Source organism: Ictalurus punctatus, chromosome 22 (genome assembly GCF_001660625.3).
Source record: "Ictalurus punctatus breed USDA103 chromosome 22, Coco_2.0, whole genome shotgun sequence".
In the NCBI taxonomy this organism is placed as follows: domain Eukaryota; kingdom Metazoa; phylum Chordata; class Actinopteri; order Siluriformes; family Ictaluridae; genus Ictalurus; species Ictalurus punctatus.
Genome location: NC_030437.2, coordinates 18,460,619 through 18,476,296, shown reverse-complemented (window position 1 = coordinate 18,476,296; position 15,678 = coordinate 18,460,619). Strand labels below are relative to the sequence as shown.

At 36.9% G+C, this 15,678-nt stretch overlaps 1 protein-coding gene across 2 annotated transcripts; it reads left to right on the top strand.

Annotated features, from left to right (window-relative positions):
* Positions 1 to 368: 368 nt before the first annotated feature.
* Positions 369 to 14,464, top strand: tbx1 (T-box transcription factor 1). Of its 2 annotated transcripts, none has more exons than XM_017452007.3 (8): positions 369 to 993; positions 3,001 to 3,406; positions 6,761 to 6,862; positions 8,570 to 8,741; positions 9,725 to 9,880; positions 11,616 to 11,683; positions 12,079 to 12,179; positions 13,408 to 14,464. In XM_017452007.3, the coding sequence occupies exons 1-8, from the start codon at positions 852 to 854 to the stop codon at positions 13,785 to 13,787; spliced, it is 1,527 nt and encodes a 508-aa protein (XP_017307496.1). In that variant the 5' UTR covers positions 369 to 851; the 3' UTR covers positions 13,788 to 14,464. The 2 variants fall into 2 exon arrangements, with proteins under 2 accessions (XP_017307496.1, XP_017307495.1); XM_017452006.3 differs by having other exon boundaries at positions 2,950 to 3,406.
* Positions 14,465 to 15,678: the final 1,214 nt, after the last annotated feature.

Genomic DNA, 15,678 nt, shown 5'->3' with positions numbered 1-15,678 from the left:
GCCTAATAATCCCATGCGCGGAATCATAAATGTGGCACGTGCACTATGACAGGTTTGTCATTTCTCGCTTTAGTTTTCTGCGCCGAATTATTCAATTATTCACCGTAGTGATCAATACACCGTCTGCATTCCATCTGAAAGGTGCAATAATTAATAATTCATCATTAGTCATTAATAATGTACAGTACAACTGCAGCCTTTCTATTCACACGCTTTCCTGACACGCTGCAGTGCAAATAAAATGCCTAACCCTAACCCCAACGCAAAAGCATGCACTGTCTTTCTTTCTTTCTTTCTTTCTTTTTTTTTTTTTTTTGGTAGGCGTGGAGCTTTCAGTCTGACACACGCACGCACACACACACGCACGCACACACACACACACACGCGCACACACGCGCGCACACACACACACACACACACTGTCTGCAGTAGTTTCTCCAGCAGGCACACACCGAGCCAGGACTCTTCCATGGTGGGGGTAAGTTCGCCTTTAAAAAAAAAAAAACCCCAGAAAGAAAACTCTCCTTTTTTTGCCTTCGTCGGGATGAGCAATGTTGTTTTCATACACGACAGGAGACATGTCGGGACACAGTCTTTTAATCGGAGCGTTTAAAACAAGTCGAGCTGACAAGCAGACCATGTGTGGCTGAACTGGAAATGGCTTGGCTTTGAGAAAGAAAAGAAAAGAAAAAAACCCGCAAAACGAAACAGCGAAACTTTCTTTCTTCAGCTGATTCTTCTCCCTGTTCTCTGAGACTGGAAAAGAGGGAAAACTGGGAATAGCGGGAGTTTGGGGGAAAAAAACAAAAACTTTGGTCTTATCCTATAGACCTATAGGATATTTGTCTTCTATGGACGAAGGCAGTCCTCTTTCTCCAAAAGCAAACGCTTTCAGTATCGACTCTCTGATTTCAGCAGCAGGAAACGCGACTTTTGCCAAACACGGATCCTTTACTACCATGCACTACAGCACGGTGACCAGGGAAATGGAAGGTAAGAGAGAGAAAGAGAGAGAGAGAGAGTGAGTGTGTGCGTGTGTGTGCGTGTGTGTGTGAGAGAGAGAGAGAGAGAGAGAGAGATTGAGTGAGAGAGAGCGAGAGAGAGAGAGAGAGAGAGATCATCTTGCGTTGCGATTTTTTTTTGTATCAGCGGCGAGGGCTCGCGCAGAGGCTCGTGCCCGTCGTTCAGACATTTCCACATTTCTACATTTCCTGCTGCACAGTGCAGGCATGCACATGCAAATAAAGCACTCAAGCGCGTGTCTTCCGAGCAATAACAGTGATAAATCAAATGAAATCAGAAATAACTGCCTAGAAATATATATATATATATATCTTTTTTTTTTTTTTTTAAAAAACAAAAAAAAACCAACAACAATACGCGTGAGTGCAAAGGCACGCAGAAAGACCAGAAAGTGACATTTTTACAAAATGACATGCACAAGTTGCAGATTAGGGTGCACGACCAAATAAAATGACGGATAAACATAAAAAATAATAAATTAAATGAATATGCGAAAAGTGCATGTTATATTAGACTTCCAACGTGTATTTATTTTAATTTAATTTAAGTATTTAATGCTTAAACCCACATTTACCTCAGCTTCATCTCCAACTTATTATTAAATATGATATCTTGGGATTGCCCTTAAAAAATGTTATATATATATATATATATATATATATATATATATATATATATATATATATATATATATATATATATATATATATGTGTGTGTGTGTGTGTGTGTGTGTGTGTTTTTGTATATATATATATATATATATATATATATATATATATATATATATATATATATATATATATATATATATATATATATATGAAGGTAGGGTTAGGGGACAAAGAAGCACGTGAGATTTTGGACCTTTTAAAATGTATATTATTATTATTATTATTATTATTATTATTATTATTATTATTATTATTATATACCGTATTATTACAGTATTAAGTTTACTGTCTAGGGTAAACCTGTCCCTCGTCAATTTAACCTGTCTCACACTAACCGGAGCAGGGAGATAACATGCACGAGAATGCATCTTCATTCACATCATTCATATGCATCTAGAAGTAAAACAAATATATATTTATATATTTAAATAAATAAAAATGCCAATCAGTGACAGTCAGGGGAAAAGGTAAAGGAGAGCAGAGTATACCTGCAGTGCCTTATCTAAATAGAAACAAGAACCGGGGGTTTGCGTGCGTGCTTGTGCGTGTGTGTGTGCGTGTGTGTGTGTGTGTGTGTGTGTGTGTGTGTGTGTGTGTGGTGAAGGGGAGGCCCTATGGGGAGAAGATAAGAGAGAAGTAAGTCTGGATTTCGCATTAGCATACAGGCAGGAGAAGAAGGAGAGGCAGATTGGAGGAGTTGCAGAGAGAGAGAAAAAACACACAACAACATCAGCACGAGCTCTCAACTCGCGATCACCGACACGACGCGTTTTAACGACGAACTGGATGGCTTTCTATTATTAACGCGTTATATTTTCCACCCCCGGTCTTAACATTTCACACTGCGGCGCGTATTATTAGGAGAGGATTGTGTTTGTTTGTTGTTTGTTTTCGCCGCTTCGGGAAATCTATACACGGTAGCCTATATACACGTGCGCGAATTTGATTTTTTTTTTTTCTTAAAACATTTGTACTATTTTGTTTTATTTCCTGTTAGCACGATTGCGGATTTCCTGACTTTTCAACCAATGCAAAAACAAAAAAAAAAAACAACAACAAGAAAAACTATTCGAGAATATTCTATCCTAACCTGGACTGTGTAAACATATCCGAGTGTGTGTTTTTCTTTTGAAAGCATACACAGCAGTTCTCTTTTTTTTTCTTTTCTTTAAAAAAAACAAAAAAAAAACAAAACTTTTTTTCTTTGTTTTTAATTTTTTGTTGCTTTCTGCGTTTTTTTGGGAATGATTTCAGCCATCTCGAGCCCGTGGCTGACGCAGCTCTCCCATTTTTGCGATGTTGCAGCCTTCACCACGAGCAGCCTGAACAGCCTGAACGCGCCGGGCAGCTACCATCCTCATCCTCCACATCCTCATTCCCATCATCCTCATCCTCACCACCTCTCTCCTTCACCCGGGGATCCCTACAGCAGCCAGCATGAAGGCCACTTCGAGTCGTGCCCTTCTGCCCCACAGGCCGCTTGTTACCCGCCGTACTCGGGCTCCGAGGCAGCACAGGGCGACCCGGGCACCACGAGCTGCTCCTCTTCCTCCTCGTCTTCATCTTCCTCCTCTTCATCGTCGACGCCGAATAAGTCTCTGGTGAAGAAGAACCCCAAAGTGGCCAACATCAGCGTGCAGTTGGAGATGAAGGCGCTCTGGGACGAGTTTAATCAGCTCGGAACCGAAATGATCGTCACCAAGGCCGGGAGGTGAGTGACTCACAGATGCCCTTTTATGTGATTTACACTGAAACTATTCCCAGGAATCCGCGTGTTAATAACTCTTCCCGGATCGACTGGGAGTCTATCGAGGTTAACATTTACACCTTCCAAGCAGCGGTGAATTAACACGCCTAAAGTGTTGAAATGTCGAATTAACACATGCGCCATTGTCCTGTTTTGAAATAATGCCGGAAATACTGAACCGAATTAGCGCCTGAAATGTTAAATTAACACTCATGAGCTGCTACCGTGTTCATATGCGTGAAGCTGTGGAGTTATATAACATTCAAGTACTCAAATATAACCGAATTAACCCTGAAAACAATGTGCAAAGGGTGAAATGAACTAGTACAGTGGCACGCTGAAGCGTGTATTAACTCCTAATACTAGTACAGTGGTGCACTGGAGTATTTATTATCTATTAATACTAGTACAGTGGTGCACTGGAGTATTTATTAATATAAATACTAATAGAGTGGTACAGTGAAGTATGTATTAACCCTTAAGCGACATAACCCCTACACCGGTACTCTAACTGTTTTAGTAACACTATAGATTTTGTACTGCTAAAATTGGTGCACGATAATTATTAAGAATTTCTGTTTGACGATATTACGGTAAGAGTTGATGAAAATCACCAGTAAATTAACTATTACTAAATACTAGCTATTTCTACTGCGTATTCTGCAAACTAATAAACCCTGAGCTGAAGTGTTAAATATGTCACTCTATTTTGCCAGCAACGCACAAGCCTGCAAGCAAAACTATAATGGAGTGAGTGTGTGTGTGTGTGTGTGTGTGTGTGTGTGTACCTTGCGATAAGATGGGACATCATAAAATGTACAATAGGTTTCAAATCCTCATAATAATAACATGATGCTAAGAGCTGGTAAAAAAAAAAAAAAAAAAAAAAAAAAAAAAAAAACCGAGCCCTATTACAGTATGATAAATTGGAAAATTCATTCATTCATTATTATTATTATTATTATTATTATTATTATTATTAATATGATGATGATGATGATGATGATGATCATATTATGCTTAACATCGCATTACATTATAGTACTAATGATATAAATGAAGGCTCTCGATTTATGTTAATTTAATGGATTCAAATATATTATAAATAATATTAGGTATAGACTCAAGAGAAACAGAGTACTGATTGGTGTACTTTTTACAATTAATTGCCATTTGTAATTTGTATGTTAATGTCATTTGTAATGTTAGAAACTGTCATTCAGCTGATTTATATAGTATTTGTATCTCATATAGTATAATCAGTGGATACTACTACTACTACTACTACTAATAATAATAATAATACATAAGTACAATTTTATATATATATATATATATATATATATATATATATATATATATATATATATATATATATATATAATTACTTAAAAATGATCTGCTAGGCAAAATCTTTCTAATAGTGACAGTGAACTTAAAGCTGTGTTCTCACCTTCCAATTAATTGGTATAATGAGACGTTTCGGATAATTCACTCCAAAAAAGGGGGGGGGGGGGGGGGGGGGGGGTATAGAGAGAAAAAGGCAAAGAGAGTTCACACAAAAAAATACTTTGCTCAAATAAGAGCTTATCTTTACTTATCTCCGAGCTGAACATATGACGGACATGATTTAATTGCACTAAAATAATGCACATGAAAGCGTTTAATGTTTGTTTGGGGGTTTTTTTTGTTTGTTTGTTTTTTTTTTTTTTTACATTTCAGCATATAATGTGTCACTGCCTGGTTGTTGTTGTTGTTGTTGTTTTGTCAGGCGAAAGGAAAAAAATATATATAAATACATCACATAGACCACCATTGTCCATGTGAATGTTATATGATAACTGCAAAATACATATTTTTGAAATGATATTTTTAAAAACATTTCAAAGTGTTAATCAAATAACACAATTAGAAACTATTTCACGTATTTAATATTTAATCATGAAATTTAGAAATATAAACAGTACATCTATTAAAACGATGATGATGATGATGATGATGATGATGATGCCGTTACTCACATGATTTTCCCGTTAAAAACGCAGGCCATATTGTGATCTATAGATCTTCCTCAAGGCCTGTAGAAGGTATAAGCAGCATATCGGGAATTTTGATGATCTATATTGATCAGGAGCTGAGAGTAATATTTTAAAACATAATAAAAAATGATGAAACGTGCCTCAGTGCAGTGATAAACATTTCACACTGAAAGACATTACAGACCATGCTCACTGCAGCAGTTGAAATAGTTATGGACGATTTTATATCGAATTCATTCGTGCAAAAAAGAAAATCTCAAAGCCAGCCCTGATTCTGTTTATATGATTATTGTCCGTTACATTTATTGGATTTGCACTATAACTCCTTATGTTCCATGCGGGATGTGCCAAGAAACACAGATTGGGGGAGGGGGTCTGGGGGGAGGAAAGAGAGACATTTTATTAGCGTTGCAGTGGGATTATTTTTGCAGGCTTGTCCAGTGTGTGCAGGGTGATCTGTCAAAGCTCCTAAAACTTTCCCAAGATCAGCTCCTCGAGAAAGCACTTTCAGAGCTACTTTAGCCTCACCTGAGCACAACTGCACTTCTGAATACACTCTGGTGTTAATGGAGCGACGAGCTGGAGGATCACTTTCACTCCCAAACAGCAGGGGGAAAAGATTTATTTATTATATTTGTGGCTAGAGGGATGGAGATGGTGGGAGAGTGAAAGAGACAAAAGAGAGAAGAAGTAGAGCGACATCAAACACCAAATAGAAAGCAAAAAAATGTATAAAAAAAGAAAGAAGGAAGGAAAGAAAGAAAGAAAGAAAAAAATCTATTCGCGTCAAAGCGGAAAATATAAGTCGGGTATTGTTTCATTCTGCATTGGAAAACTACCCCATCGAAATTTAATACTACATCCATCCATCCATGCATCTATCCATTTTCCATACCGCTTATCCTACATGTTAATAAATAAATAAATAAATAAATAAATACAAGGGGGGAAAAACCCCACCGTTTTTTCGGACAAATAAAAATAACTTAATAAATACTCCAAAAAATGTACATGTTACAGTACATGTAAATGTAACCTTGGTCATTTTAGTTCATACAACTCAATGTTAGTATTAGGTACTGGAAAATACTTTTCTTTCTTTTTTTTCTTTTTTTTAAAAAAGAGGCTTATAGAGGAAATAAATGCAATAAAACAATCGGCGTGGTTATCCATATTTCTGAATATTTCAATTTGAATCAGCAATACTGACTTCATTATTGTTCTCTAAAATAAAAAATGGATTTTAACATAATGTTGTTTACTTTTTCATCCTTTCCAGACGAATGTTTCCTACTTTCCAAGTGAAAATATTTGGGATGGACCCAATGGCCGACTACATGCTTTTAATGGATTTCCTACCAGTCGATGATAAACGCTATCGGTAAGTTACCCAACAATTTGCGCATTCTCTTAAAACACAAATAATACTGCTAAGAAAAGAATATAATATGTTACACTGCCGTGGTGCATGAATATGCAAGGGACAACTGCCCACGGATGATTATCGGTGGAGATGGAAAGGAACAAACATCAGAAATTTCAACCTATATTTTGTTTGTTGGGCTTAATGTCGGGTCAGTCCGTTTTAGCCTATAATTTAGTCTATAATACTCCCGTGTGTGTACTAGTGACTAAAATACGATGTTCTAATTGAAGTGCAGTTGATGAAGTATTTGGATACGGATGATTAAAATGTCCACATAATCAGCGTCACTCTGTCGATTCCTATTTGTCGGCTCGTGACTGAATGATTACAGAACACAAGAAAGCATTAAGCTATTGATTACATTAGAAACATTAGAAGCTATTGGGTGGCAAATGTGCATTTTTTTTTTCCATAGACACATTTTGCAGCCTTTTGCAAAATATTGCACGAATTAATAAACGATATATTGTGCAACACTAATACCGCTATGATCCCGGTAGTCACGATATTATTGGTAGAAACTGAGCCCAAATCATATGGTAGAGAGCTATGTGACTTATTCCTCTATTGTATCAATTATTACATTTACATTTTAAAAAATGTGGGGATTTTTTTTTTTATGGATTTTTATTGCATGAATTAGTTCAAAACATTTAGAAAATTAAAAAAAAAAATCTTTAGGGGGTAGTTGGTAAATTGTTGCCATATAGTGGGAAGTATCATATAGTCAAAAATTACACAAAAGTATGAGCTGGCCTTTGTTGTTGTTGTTGTTGTTGTTGTTGTTGTTGTTGTTGTTGTTATGTCAAAGTTAAAGCTCCCTTTCCAGGTACATAGGAAAATTGTTGTTTTGTATTATTGCCTATCATAAAATTGGAAATTAATTAATTAATTGTTGCCATATGGTAACACCATGCAGTAAAGAGTTAATATACTCTAGTATCTCATTCGAGGATCCATAGATTTTCTCAGAATCACAAATATTCTGGAGTGAATATTTAGCAGGCAATTTAAATGAGCTTATATGGAAAGCCAATATATTAAGAGCACTTATAGAACTCGGGTGAAACACTAGGTTATGTTAAAATACTAGGGCATATTCCAAATTCAAAATGTTTAAAAAGTTTAATATTGCTACCTAAGGTATATAGCCTATGTAAGTCCATATATAAGCCGGTAAATACAGTAAGATTTATTTAAACTTTTTTTTTTAACTTATAAACACATGGACACTGTTTATCATACAGTTACTAAACACTGTTTATTACATTTGTAGATTTTGCAAAATATTGCACCGATTCATAAACGATATATTGTGCAGCACTAATACTGCTATGATCCCGGTAGTCACGATGATATTGTTAGAAACTGAGCCCAAATCATACAGTAGAGAGCTATGAGACTTATTCCTCTACTGCACGAATTATTACATAAACATTTTTTTTTATTACTTGAATTAGTTCAGAAAATTTAGGGGATTTTTTTTTAAATTTAGAATTCCATATATAAGCCTGTAAAAATCTACAGTAAGAATAATTTTTTTACTTTTTAGCTTATAAACACATGGCCACTGTTTATTATATGATTATACACTCACATCTCTCTCTCTCTCTCTCTCTCTCTCTCTCTCTCTCTCTCTCTCTCTCTCTCTCTGTATTAAAGCTATGCGTTTCACAGCTCGTCGTGGCTGGTGGCCGGTAAAGCTGACCCCGCGACCCCGGGCAGAGTTCACTATCACCCCGATTCTCCCGCTAAAGGAGCTCAGTGGATGAAACAAATCGTTTCCTTCGACAAACTTAAACTCACCAACAATCTACTGGATGATAACGGACATGTGAGTGTTTTTGTTTATAAATATTATTTTTTTTTTAAAAATCCGTAGTCTGCATACAGGCTATAGAATACGCACAGGCTTTCATATAGGTTATATTATATTACAGAACAATGCTTAAAATATAATATGTGTAACCTGTATTTTAATACAAGAAGCTTTTAATCAATAACATGCTGAGGACTGATTTATAATCCAGACTAACATTATTCACAAAGCGAGTGAAAAAAAAGGCTGTAATTCATGACAATAACGTAAAAAAAATTAAACAAAAAAATAACCATCTGTAATGCACCATGGCCACGTTTGTTACCTTTAATACAAGCAAATTGCATCCAGCTGTAAAAAGTTATCTATAAACATTAAAGCGTTTGCTATTGGCCGACGCTCAGGACGGTTTCAGTGTTTGGATTATTAGCATAATGCATAATTGATTAGGATACTGTCGGGAAATGCCATCATGGCAGACATTCACTGTATTATTATTATTATTATTATTATTATTATTATTATTATTATTATTATTATCATTGGTGTTATTATTATTATTGGTGTTATTATTATTATTATTATCACTTATTATGTTTTGTTTTTCATGAGCGATCTCAGTGGACGCTTTTAGTGATTGGTTGATGGGATCATTAGCATAATTAATAAGGATATTGTCGGGGAAATGCCATCATGGCAGACATTCAATGTATTATTAATTTTATTATTATTATTATTATTAGTAGTAGTAGTAGTAGTAATAGTAGTAGTAGTATCCTTATTATTATTTTTAGTAGTAGTAGTAATAGTAGTAGTAGTATCCTTATTATTAGTAGTAGTAGCAGTGCTTAATGTTTTTTTTCTGAGCAGTTTGTAAACTCTACGTATTTCTGTATTTGTGTTATATATGTATTTTTCTTTCTTGCGATCTATTGAATTTGTAAGCGAACCCCCCCCCCCCCCCCCCCCCCCCCTTTTTTTCCCCTCCCTTCTTGCAGATCATCCTGAACTCCATGCACAGATATCAACCCAGGTTTCACGTCGTCTACGTCGACCCACGCAAGGACAGTGAGAAATACGCAGAGGAAAACTATAAGACGTTTGTTTTCGAGGAGACCCGATTCACAGCAGTCACAGCCTACCAGAACCACAGGGTAGGAACGCGTTCATTCATTCAGTCATTCAGTCGCTGATTTATCACCATTTCCTTCTAGAAACGCGCATATTACAGTACAAGCAGGGCTCTTGTGTTGGGAAGCAAGTCAACTGAAATTCTGGTTTATTTGTTTTGCTCAAAAATAACCACAGTTCAATCCTCAACCCCGGCTTTTAGGCCTCAATGAAACCGTTTCTGTGGCAAGGACTGTTTCTGATATTGGCTTTGCTGCTGAATTCATACTGCAGAAGTCAGCACGTGAGGATGTGTAGTAGGCTACACGGAATGAGGTGGACTTTCAGAAACGTTGCTGCTCCAACATGAATGAATGGAGTCGGTCTAAAATCAAACATTATTTCGAAATAAGAAAAGCAAAAATAGACCATGCATATTTTTTTAATTTTGCATTTTATTCCATTTCCCTTTGAGGCATCTATATACTTGATTTGATTGTGCAAATGTGCCCTATAAGCTATATAAAGGCGACTGTATAAACCCTATATAAACCTATTTATATCTATATATGTTTTAATATTGATAAAACAACAAACGCATGCATGATGCTTATTAAACTCTGGACTATCCGGTTGTGTAAAATATCTCTCAGTATGAAGTAGAAGAAAACGCGACAGTGCAACATTTTTGACTAGCCGCTAACTCAAAACGGTTAGCAAAATGTATTTTAAAAATATCTCGCGCAGATGTACAGTGTGTGTGATGAATGAAGGGGGTTTCCCTCTCACTACTGTCATATCAGTGATGTTAGGGCACAGCTGGTGTGTATGCTGCCCTTTTCCTTTCTCTTCTCTTCTCAGTCCTTCTTTCTGTCCCTGTCCCCCCGCCCCCTTTTCTCCTTCTTTTCCGGCTCTGTCTTCTATCAGTTTGACCTCGCGCGCTTTTTAACGTGCTGCTCTGGAAGGTCTCGCGCACACATCTAGCGGCTCATGCTAGCTAGTTTGATTAAAGAGTTGAAACTAAACTATGAAGTATTTAAAATATTTTTTTAGGGGAAAGGGAAATAATAATAATAATAATAAAAAAAAAAAAACCCTACAAGACTCGGAAAGTTATGTTTATTTGAAAAGAAAAAAAAAGAAAAAGAAAGAAAGAAAAAAGCCCAGAGAAGAAAACACCTAAATTGATATTTAGTCTAGGGAATGAAATTAGCAATCTTGTTAGCATTTTGTTAGCAAAACAAAATCATTTGAAAACGTAAACCAAGCAGCATTTCTTTTTTTGTGGTGGTTGAAAGAGACAGGAGGGATATAATAATAATAATAATAACAATAATAATAATAATAATAATAATAATAATAATAATAATAATATGTAGGCTGTAATATAACATGGTTTAGGATACTCAATAAACAATAAAGATTTTTTTTAAAACATAAAGATGGAGCACTAGCTCCATCAACATGCAGCTTCGTGCTAAATCTCAGCATCCAAAATAGAAAACAGATTAAATTTTAAAAAATAAATAAATAAAAGTAAAAAATAAAAAGTGATAAAGTGCATTGTTTAAAGCTAATTTATTTAACAGATGTTTCTTAGTTTCAGAAAACTATTAGATCTATTCATTCTGGGTAATTCTCTGAGTTTTCTTACCATCATTAAATTCACAACAAAATATTAAATGTGTTTCCAACTACTACTACTACTACTACTACTAATAATAATAATAATAATAATAATATGCTATCTAACGTTTTCCCCTACATTTTATCTGGCAGATAACACAGCTAAAAATCGCCAGTAATCCCTTTGCAAAGGGATTTAGAGACTGTGATCCTGAAGACTGGTAAGTATTGATAATAACTTGTCATTAACCAAATTATTTGTAGATGTCTTGAAGAAATATACACATTTTTGGTATCTATATCTAAGGCTGTATAACATTTTTAAATATACAGAATGATTTTATTTTATTTTTTTAATGGTAACTCAGTTAAAATGGTGACATTGCAACAAGGACATTATGTTACTAGTTGTATAATAACAAAGAACTGTAAAGACAGATGTTGGCAGTAAGTGTTAACATCACCCAGTCTTGCGATATTTAGCTTTTCTGATGGTTTGAATGTGGAATGTATAAGTAGATGTATGAGTACAGTTATAAACAAACAAAAACACATACACACGCGGAGTTATTTATTTGTGTGTTTATGCTACTGACTGCTTTGTGTTCATTTTCAGGCCCAGGAATCACAGGCCAGGCTCGCTGCCAATAATCAGTGCTTTCGCTCGGACAAGGAACCCAATGTCTTCTCCCCCGCAGCAGAATGGTACAGAGAAAGGTAGCTATGAACCATCTAAACCTTTTCAAATGAGTTTACAGTAGGGGTGCTTTTTTGTTTTAAAAAATATATATAATTTCATGACTAACCCTGCAGTGCAATTTCCAAAATCTTGCTATTTATTGCTACATTTGCAAGAACTTTGAGTATTCGGACTCTGAGCTATCCGAACGCATCCGAACACACGTCCTGTAAATGCGTTCTTCAGCAATAATCGACACCACCACCACCCCCTGAAAAGCCATTACTGCGATTTGGCATCAGAGTAAACCAACATCAGACGTGGCGGTGACATTTTATTTCTGAAAAATACATTCCACAGGGCCAAACACTTAATATTTTCAGTTGGCAGATCGCAGACCTCAATACACAGAAGTTTGAACAGCTGCATGCCCAGAGGACATACGCCGCACAGACCAAAAACATCCTCCCTGCCATTTATCCCCCCCTCGCATACTCCGGCTCTGTGGAACAGCGATTTCCTGAGCGCATTAGCCTGTTTGGCAGATGAGACCTATAACTTACCTTGCCTCACAGCACACTTCATTTCCCAACAGCAAACCAAATTGTACTAAAACATTTCCATTGGAGTGACGGCTGAAGCGCTCGAAGCCACTGTGCTTTTCCCGAGATACGCTGTTAATGTTAACGTCGTTGTTAATAATCTGCTGACCTCAGGGTTGCACAATTCCACAATTATACAGACCCTGATTTTTATTATTTTTTAAAATTATAAACGCTAAGTATGCGCTGAACATATGGATGTGCAACGCCACAATATTCAACACGTCATTAAATATTGTTATGCCATCAATATAATTCTGTTCCATAAAACTGTACTAAACTTATTATGTATCTTTTACCTATAAAGGTGCATGTAGTGCAAATTTAAACCGTAACCTAAAAGGTATAAAGGTTTATAATTACCGGCCAATTATGTACCTTTAACCATTTTTAAAGTTACACTACCTATATCCACATTTCCAAATGAGAGATAGATATTAAAAGGTACAAAACAGCAACAAGAAAAGGCACGGTTTAGTACCTTTTTTTTTTCTCCAAGTCTGCAAATGTATGTTTAAAAATGTAATTAAAGTAGCTCTCTGTAATTTGTACCAATTCTTAATTGATTCAGAATCATACTTATTTTTTCACGTTATGAAAATGAAACATTGGCACTTTAATGTAACTGTAACATTTTAACAAACTGTTCTCACTCTTTCCACAGAGGACAGCAGGAGAGATTACGACCGCGACCCCAACGGTACACCCATCCATGCTGACCCAGCCCACCAGCTGATGTCCCGTGTGCTCAGCCCCGCCCTGCCGGTGCCGGGAGGCCTCCATGCCGTCCCCCTGACCTCCGGACCCCGTAGTCCGCCTCACGAACTGCGTCTCGACGGCCACCAGGCTGCGGACACGCTGCACCATCACCCCTACAAATACCCCAGCACCTACGAACACTACCTAGGGGCAAAAACCAGGGCGACTCCGTACCCTTTACCCAGCATCCGAGGTCACACTTACCCCCCTCACATGAACCCAGCCACGGCCAACATGTACTCGACCGGCAGTGCGCCGCCGAATTATGACTACGGGCCGAGATAATGACTCACAACAACGAAGACAAAAAAAAACAAAGACACCCCGAGACACACAGTCTCTCTCTCTCTCTCTCTCTCTGTCTCTGTCATATACACACCTAGAGTTCTCCAAGTCCAAAGCTTGGGTTGAGTTTTGGAAAGAGCACGTCGTTTGAGGTGGATGAACGGCCATATTTATTAAACGGAGAAATGTATTTACGGAAAAACCAAGCCTGATGAAGTGGAGTTCAGCTCCCGTTTGCCCTGGTGACATTTACACTATCAGACATTGAAAAGTGCGCTAGAGGATCTGACGGCTGCGGTATAGACGCCAGCACAATAAGAAGTAACGCATTATTGCGGACCTGAATTGACATTTTGTGTTGGATGCACTTTTTTTTTTTTTTTTTTTTGCTTTTAAAAAAAGCCATAAGTTATATATTCTTGAGCCCGTCGAGCTTTTAGGTAGGCAGGACGTTTGCATGTTGCTCTGATCTGAAGGTGTTGAGAAGCCTTGGGATATTTTATGTTAATTTTTGTTGTTCCTGATTGAGTTACTATCCATCGAAACACTAGGCCATCTTAAGCAACTCGGAGAAGCTTGTATCATGGCACTGACTTACTGCAGTTCAAAATAAATTTGGACAGAATGACCTAGCTGAACCTGTAAACTAAGCATTAAATGTTTTACTTTCAACATCATTTTCCATTACCTTGTTCAGTCCTTGTCAGACTTCCCCAAGGGCTTTATCTAATTACAGCCCAGGGGGCAAAAAGGCTCCTTTGCTCTACTTGTGTGTGTCTAAACATGATTAATACATGTTTGATTTGGAAAGGAAGGCACTGGAACCTTAACATGTTCATGATTTCATTTTCATTACACTGCAGACCAAATGCATGAAAATTACAGCCGGCTCATTCAACGAAAACATAAAGTTCACCTCACACACAGGGAGAGAGAGGAGGAGGAGGAAGGTGGGAGGGAGGGAGAGAGAGGGAGAGAGAGAGACAGGACCGCAAAGTTATTCCGGTACAGCAAATCTGGAGTCGTCTGGCAAACAGTGGCTTGACAATTTAACTCAATTCATACTTGCAAAGGCATCAAAGAGAAACGTCAGTCCACCTGCGCCGTACAGGCCGCCACACGCGCGTGCGTGTTTACATTTTTCAGACCTAGGTACTACACCGGTACCTTGGGCAAAACAAGATTTGCACACCAATGATTGGATATGTTGAAGATCTTTTGATCTATTATCAAGAAACTTGTTTTAAAAAACAAAGAAAACAACAGCAGCAGCCGAAGCACCAAAGATAACATCAGATGTTTCATGGTTTTGTTTTTCATTCTGAAAAGAATAACACGCTTCAACCGTTTAGTCGTACATCTGAATCCCTTCAGGCCTACGGACAGGTGCTACTGTATAAAACACAATATGTAGCAGCATATACACACTTCTTATGAAATATTGATTATAATTGAGTAAAAGCCGTATGAAATGGAGAAGAAACACGATGACGGCGCTACGTAATAATCTGTAACAGAACATTTCGTACCGAATAGATTCAACACATAGAAACATCTAGGAAATTCCTTCGCAATCAAATTTCATATTCAGGTCTAAGATCTATTTTTGGTAGCCAATAATAATAATGATAAAAAAAATTAAATAACCCAAATAAAGAGAAACTGATTTTCACTAGGCAGAACATTAGACATTAACACATCCTGATTTAGCTCTATTTTTGCATCCCACTTTTCCCCGCCATTCTTTCCACAAAGCGACTGAGTCAGAGAGGAAAACAAGCTGTGACCTCTGACACCTAACGACTTTCTGCGGTGTCAAAGGTTAAACAATGTTTCCAGCAATTTGGGCAACGGCTAATTGCTCGTATAATGTTTTTTTTGTTTGAGGTAC